The 7,646-nt window shown below is 43.6% G+C and overlaps 2 protein-coding genes across 2 annotated transcripts; one reads left to right on the top strand and one right to left on the bottom strand.

Annotated features, from left to right (window-relative positions):
* Positions 1–641: 641 nt before the first annotated feature.
* On the bottom strand, positions 642–1,205 carry LOC108302399 (39S ribosomal protein L10, mitochondrial-like; the record flags this gene model as incomplete). Its single annotated transcript, XM_037737617.1, has 1 exon — positions 642–1,205. A coding segment is annotated over one exon (501 nt), but the record flags the coding sequence as incomplete, so codon positions are not given.
* A 33-nt stretch (positions 1,206–1,238) lies between these two features.
* Positions 1,239–1,964, top strand: LOC108302398 (annexin A2-like). The gene has a single exon (XM_037737589.1). The coding sequence runs from the start codon at positions 1,292–1,294 to the stop codon at positions 1,661–1,663; it is 372 nt and encodes a 123-aa protein (XP_037593517.1). The 5' UTR covers positions 1,239–1,291; the 3' UTR covers positions 1,664–1,964.
* The last annotated feature ends 5,682 nt before the right edge of the window (positions 1,965–7,646 follow it).

Below are 7,646 nucleotides of genomic sequence, written 5' to 3'. Positions count from 1 at the left end.
CCAGTGTCCTGGGACCTTGAACTTCTCTTCAGAAGGTGACTTTAAAATATGGCTGTGGGTCGGGGCAGGGATGCTGCTCTTTGAGAAGTTGGGGGGGGGGGATGTGATTTCTATCCCTCCCCCCACCTTCAGGACCCTCTCCTTCTCTACCCCAGTGGATGATGTTATTCCTTTGAGATGGAGGGGTGGAGGTAGCCAAACATCTGGGAAGGCCAGGATGGGAAGCAACATAGATTCTTCCAGGGGTTTGTCAGCCATAAATATGTCAGCCAGAAATAGACTCTTTACTTTTTTTTTTTTTTTTGTTTGTTTTTCATCTTTGGCTGTCAGATGAGAGCATCACAACTCTGAATTCTGAATCCTGGAAGTGACATTGGCATTGAGTCAATGCAACCTCATTCATTTATTCTCTCTCTCTCTCATTTCTGCCCATTCAAAAGGCACTGGTGTGCTTGGACTCATATTCCAGTAGACCCCTCGAGATCCTAAACCCACCTGGACCCTCATTTTACAAAGTAGAAATTGAGGTCCCAAAAGAGAATTGTGGAGTTCAAGGTTACACAGCAAGTTAGTGGCAGAGCCAGGACTAGAAACCACATCTACAGATGCCCTTAGTCTTGTGCTCTGGGCATGCCACAGGCTTTTTTTTTTTTTTTTTTTTAGGGCAGAGTGTATTTATAGGCAGGGCTGACTAAACAGGCTGGCTACGAGTCTGGAACATGGTCAGGAGGATCTGGCTTCCCATTGGCTGACACAGCAGAATCCTTGCGTTGCTGTCTGATGTACTGGTCCAACAGGGTGGTCAGCTGGAGGGGCTGGTGCTGGAGCAGGGAGTGGGTCTGGGCCGTGATGCAGGTGAGGCCTCCTACAAGCTCCCCCAGCACCAGGGGCAAGCTAGGGAGCTTGGAGTAGTTGACAAAGCCCTCCCTGCTGAGGATGATGTCATCAATGCAGCCACCTAGCAGCGGCAGGAATGGCACAGTCCTTAAGATCCGTAACATCTCCTTGACCTTGGGCTCTTCACTGATCAGCAGCATGTTGTGCCCCACAAAAAGGGGCAGCAGGTTTTGGTACTTGGAATCCTCCAGGAAAGGCCTCAGGACCTGGTTGGGGTAGACCTTCACTAGGATCTTGTGTTTCCGCAGCCGGTGTCGCATAAGAAGCTTGTCCTCTGCACTCAGAGCCACATTCTGGCAGACAGCTATCAAGAAAAAAAAAAAAAAAAAAAAGACTATTCTATGACGCTGGAGTGAAGAGGAAAGGAACTGATGTTCCCAAGTGGATCAGCATCATGGCCGAGCGGAGCGTGTGCCACCTGCAGAAAGTATTTGATAGGTACAAGAGCTACAGCCCTTATGACATGTTGGAGAGCATCAGGAAAGAGGTTAAAGGAGACCTGGAAAATGCCTTCCTGAACCTGGTCCAGTGCATTCAGAACAAGCCCCTGTATTTTGCTGATCGGCTGTACGACTCCATGAAGGGCAAGGGGACACGAGATAAGGTCCTGATCAGAATCATGGTCTCCCGCAGTGAAGTGGACATGTTGAAAATTAGGTCTGAATTCAAGAGAAAGTATGGCAAGTCCCTGTATTATTACATCCAGCAAGACACTAAGGGTGACTACCAGAAAGCGCTGCTGTACCTGTGTGGTGGAGATGACTGAAGCCCGGCGCGGTGTGAGCATCCAGGAATGGTGCTCCCTACGCTTCCAGCTAACAGGTCTAGAAAACCACCTTGCGACTAACAGTCCCTATCGCCGGCCCTGTGAGGATGACCTTAACACTACCCTCACCCTCATTCTAGTTGCCTAAGCATTGCCTGGCTTTCCTGTCTAATCTCTCCTGTAAGCCAAAGAAATGAACATTCCAAGGAGTTGGAAGTGAAATCTGTGATGTGAAACACTTTGCCTCCTGTGTACTGTGTCGTAAACAGTTGAATAAACTGAATTTGTACTTTAGAAACAACAATAAAAACCAACAACAACAAAAAATGATCTCACTTGATCATCATCTCACATGATCTCACTTGTATGTGAAATTTAAGAGCCAAATTCACAGAAGCAGAGGGTAAGATGGTTGCCAGGGGCTGAGGGAAGGGGAAATAGACTGATATTGGTCAAATGGTACAAAGTTTCAGTTATACAAGATAAATGATTTCTGGAGATCCAACGTACAGCATGGTGATGACAGTTCAGTATTATATTACATACGTGTAATTTGTTAAAAAGATATATCTTAAATCTTTTCATCACACATATACATACACAACACAAACAAAATGGTAATTATGTAGAGGTAATGAAGATATTAATTAGCTTGATGGTAGCGATCATTTCACAATGTATATCAAATATCAAGTTGTACATCTTAAATATATACATTCAGAGGTTTCAATGAGAAAACAAGACTTTAAATTATCTTTAGTTATTNAGTGATCCATCCGCCTGGGCCTCCCAAAGTGTTGGGATTACAGGCGGGAACCTGGCTATAACTTATTTTTGAGACAGAGTCCTGCTCCTTTGGCCAGGCTGGAGTGCAGTGGTGCAATCATGGCTCACTACAACCTCCACTTCCCAGGCTCCAGTGATCCTTCTGTCTCAGTCTCCTGAGTAGCTGGGACTACAGGCACCCGCCACCAAGCCTGCCAAATTTTTTTGTATTTTCAGTAGAGAACGGGTTTCATCATGTTGGTCAGGCCAGTCTCGAACTGCTGACTTCCAAGTGGTCTGCCCGCCTCAGCCTACCAAAGAGCTGGGATTACAGGCCTGAGCCACCGCGCCCGGCCCAGGGAGCACTTTCTCCGTCCACAACAAAACCCTGTGCAGCAGCCTTGGGTTGGGGCCGGGACAGGCCAGCTTTCTAGGCTCCTTCCTGCCTGGGAGAGCCGTTGTAAAAGGGAGGTGCCTTTGGTTACAGAATTTCTGGTGTTATCACATGCAAAAAAAGCAACCAACAATACGGTCACACTCTGCTGAGGACCAACGCATCTCACCTGACCCAGGAGGGACCCTCTGCACCGTGATGCAGCTGGGGGCGGAAGCCGAGGGAAGAGGGGAGAGTAGAGGATGGCCGTCTGGAACCTCCTGGGACCGGTGACCCAGGAAGTACGGCTCCAGGCATCGAGGGGATTTACTCACAACCAGCCCAGCTGATTTGCAAAGTCCGCTTCAGGCGTTTTCTCAAAGTCTGGGGTTGCGGGGGATAGGTGGCGCCAAGGTCAACGTGGAGACGGACAGAGGTCACAACGCCTATTTATTTCCCACACGTCACGCCCTGCACCCGATGGGCTCGGCACACGCCTCACCGCCGTGAGGGGCTGCAGAGCCACGGGGGCCCCGTTCCTACTGTTACCTACGACACACGGTACTGCGCCTACCCCAAAGACGGCCAAGACCCAGGGATCCCCAGGATGCTCCGACTGCCAACCCTGCTGCTGGGACCGCAGAGCCGCTCACCTGCCACCCCCAGGCCCCAGGAGCCAAGGCAGGTCCCCCACTGTCTGGCTCTCGGCTGCTCTCCTGGTGGCTGTTTTAGGGCCAAGGTGGGTGGCACCAGAGGTGCCCCGTGGCCTCGACCTGGAACTGGAGGGATGAGCTTCCAGGCGGGCCCCGGGCCTGTGAAACACCCAGGACGGAAGGACAGCAGGATGGGGCACAGACAGAAATGGCCCAGCTGCCTTCCCTGTGCCCACGCCTAAGGCAGCCGGGACAGAAGGTCATGATGACACTCGTGGCTCTTAGTCTCGAGGACTGGAAAATGACGGTGGGCGGAGGGGAACGCGTGTCTGCCCACACGCGCACCTGGAGAAAGTCGCAGAAACTGGTCCTCTGCACCCACGACGGCTCCAGGCCGCGGAGGCGGGGGTGACTGCAGCTGCCTCCTGGATGTCTGCCGGTAGAGTTCCTCATGCAAAGACACGCAGCGCAGTGGCGGGGCTGCAGCTGGCAGTGAGCTCTTCCGAGCAGGCACGGGGCCCGCGAGGCCGGGAGGGCGACTCGGAAAGCAGCTTCTCAGGACGGCAGAGTTCCTGCACACACACCACGGGAGGGGGCGGGGGCTGGAAAAAGGCTCCGGAAGCCACAGGATCCGCCACGCGGCTGAACGTGGAAGCTTCGCTGAGAGGGGCCGGGAGCACCCTAGGATTCTAGAAAATACTCAAGTGATGGGCTGTCTGGGGCCTGGGAGGGAGGTCGCTGCTGGGCTGCGCTCAGCTTGCTGGCTCTTTCAAGAAAGGTCTGGGGGCTATAGGGGAGTTACAAAAAGGGAGTGGAGGAGGCAGAGACAAAGGGAAAATCCATCTTGATATGCAGGTCCGAGGCCTCTCTCTTCCCCTCCCAGGCAGTCCAGCAGGAGGAAACAGCAAACAACCAGAAGGCTTCCAGTCGGCCAGGGAAGGACGCGGTCACGCCGGGAATGGGCGGCGTCACTCCGGCTGGTCGTGGTTGCTGGCGCTGGGCGTCCGACTCCGGATCTGGCTCCTGAGCTGCTCTATCAACTCTGGGCTCTGCTGCTGCATCTGCTGGGCAAACTGCTGACCGGCCTGGATGAGGCTGGCCAGGTCGTTCTGCGAGGGGCTGGTGCCAGGAGCTCCCACGGGGTTGTGGCCGCCCGAAATCATGCCGGACATGAGCTGCTGAATCTGGGGATTGTTCATTAGGCTTGAAGCCAGTTGAGTTTTTTCTCAATAATAATAATAATAATAATAATATATATATATAAATTATTTTTATTTCTTTCTTTATTTATAAGGCCTATGAATGAATGTTCAGCTGTTCCAGCATCAATTGTCAAAAAGGCTATCACACTTCCAATGAATTGCTATGGCACATTTATTCAAAAATTAGTTGCATCTGTTTGTTTGATTTTGTTTTGGGGGTTATCTATTCTGTTTCATTTATCTATATGTCTCTCTCTCCTTTAACACCACACTAACTTAATTATTTTGGAGAGATATTACGACTTCTTATTGATTGGAGTGATTCTTTCCACTACATATTTCTTTTACAAGATTACATTAAGTATTGTATTGTTCATACCTTCCCATATAAATTTTAGAATAATATTTTCTGTATCTACAAAAGAACACTTATTGACATTTTCATATAGATTTTTTTAAATATATATATACCAATTTAAGGAATATTAATGTCATGGGATATGGGGGCTCTCTGCAACTTTGTAGAAAGTCAAAAGACCCCAGGTTTGATTTAGCTTCTTCCATTGCTTGGAAGGCCTAGAGGCAATTATCCTAGATGACTTCTGCCATTGGGTGGAGGTTTGGAAAATGCCTAGAGTGATCTTATTTAGTGTCTATGTTGAGAACCGTGAGTCACTGTATCTGAGTGGCTCTCGCTGTGTGGGAGCTTCGGAGATGCAAACTCTATGTTGCTTTCATCTGCTGAGTGGAGGGCCAGGAAACACCAGACCTGCCATGATGATGTTTCTTTATTATCAAAAACACCTTTCTGTACTCATATTGCTTTCTGTAATTAAACATAGCATTTAAGATATCTTATTCAAGGTAGAATCCAAGCCTGAATGAAGAATATATTTATTTAGATGAAGCTATGAGTATTTACCGTGGTAACATTTTTGGTTATATTTCTCATTTTTTTAATGCTATCTTTCATCTTTACTTAGAGGACAGTTCTTTGAATTGTGAGCTCAGTTTTACCATGCTAGTTGCATTATTTAGTTCATTCATTTCACTTATTTGTGCCTTTCATGCAGATATCCATGGAAATTAGTAAAGAAAGGCAACATAAAAAATATGCCTTTGATATACCCAAAGTCTTCTGAAGGACAGTGCAATTTTTAACTTTAAAGAATATGAAAACAGGATAAATAAACATAGAGAAAATCTAATATAACTTTAATCAACTGAATTCAGTAAAAAATACTGTTTGTAATGCATGTTGAATTGACATAAAATGTGATTGCTTCTGACTAGTTTAAAGCAAGTAGCTATGGATAAGCTATGTATTTTATGATTTAAAATAAGTAGACCCTGTCCCTATTTTTCAAATAAAGGTACACTTTTTTCTTTAAATGTAAGCATGTAATTTTAATGCATTTTTAAAGTAATTTTTATTATGCTATACAATTACTTGATAAGTAATAAATATCATTAACAATTAATTCTCAACATGTTTGGGTAATCCATCTTGTATTTTCTAATATCTTCTGTTTTTCATTTTTAACAATGCTACACATTACGTGTACAATATTCATATCAAATATAGTACATATCTAAAGAAATGCTTTACGCATTGTCTAATCTAAATCCTCTATGTGACCAGTGTTCTCTGACCTTTTTACCTCCACTACTATATATTAGGAAATCAGTGGAGTCACCAATTACAGAAACCACAGAAATTCTCATTTTTCCCAGTCTAAGGTATCAAGGTCTTACTCCATCTAGGACCATTCTCCACTACTGAAGTCAAAAACTTTCCTCAAGTACTGGTAAACGATCTGGTTCAATTGTTCTAGACATTTTACATAGACACAACTTTTTCTGATGAAGATGGAAAAAAGACATATTCAGGCCTACACATCTTCATTATAAGCATAAATTGCAAAGATTGATCATTACACCAGGAATAATGGCCTGATTGATGTTGAATTATAATCACTTAAAATAAATTTTCAGTCCTCTCACATGCTCATTTCCCTAACATATTATAACCATTTTAATTTGAATATATTCTCCACCCTGTCAGTCAATGCTTATGTTACTTGTATCTTCTAAATTATTAAAATTTTCTGCAACTTTTTCTAGAACGAATTAGACTACAAAAAGACTGGATTGTTTTTATGTTTACTTCTAATATTAAGACACTTTTGGCTTTGTTTCTCATTTAAATTAATTAGACTTTAATAGATTATGTCATGTGTGATGCATTTAATAACATTTTTGTGTAAACATGAAGTATCAAACTGAACTACTTTTGTTTTGAATTTGGTTCCTAAACAACAGAATATCAATGTGCAGTTTATAGAATTGTTCTTATCCTTTGATTTCATATGCTTATAGTATAATTATATATTAAATGTATAATGCCTTTTAATGACAGCAAAGCAGACTTGTTGAGAAACCAAATTAAGATATTTTGTAGGAAGAGAAATTAACCAATTATATATGAAACAATTTTGATCTATGAGTAAAATGCATAATTCTCCATATCTCCATATCATTTCTAAAATAAAAATAAGATAATCCATAGCCAAAATATATTTATTTTAATTCTTGACTAAGAGACTTATTAAAATGAATGGAAGTGGAAGATAATGTTTTATTCTTCCCTGTAAGCAAACCGTTTTGACATTGTTTTAAAAAACTAAGCTGGAATATATTCTGTCATGATATGTTATTACAAATAGTTATAAATTAATAAAATAATACTTTTTAAAGATTTCTGGAAAAAAATGTAAATTTATCAAATATACAAATGGCTAAAATTAATGTTAATAAGAACAAAAAAGCATGGTAAGCTATATTTTAATGCATATATTATCGGGTAATTATTAATCATTATTGCCTCATAACAAATTATCCCAAAACATTGTGAATTAAAACAACACACATTTATTATCTTGAAGGTTCTGTGGGTTAGTAAGTAGCGCAGTTTAATTAGGTGCCTCAAA

The sequence above is a fragment of the Cebus imitator genome, unplaced genomic scaffold (assembly GCF_001604975.1).
Source record: "Cebus imitator isolate Cc_AM_T3 unplaced genomic scaffold, Cebus_imitator-1.0 Scaffold40, whole genome shotgun sequence".
Lineage (NCBI taxonomy): Eukaryota > Metazoa > Chordata > Mammalia > Primates > Cebidae > Cebus > Cebus imitator.
This window is presented reverse-complemented; position numbering and strand designations above follow the sequence as displayed.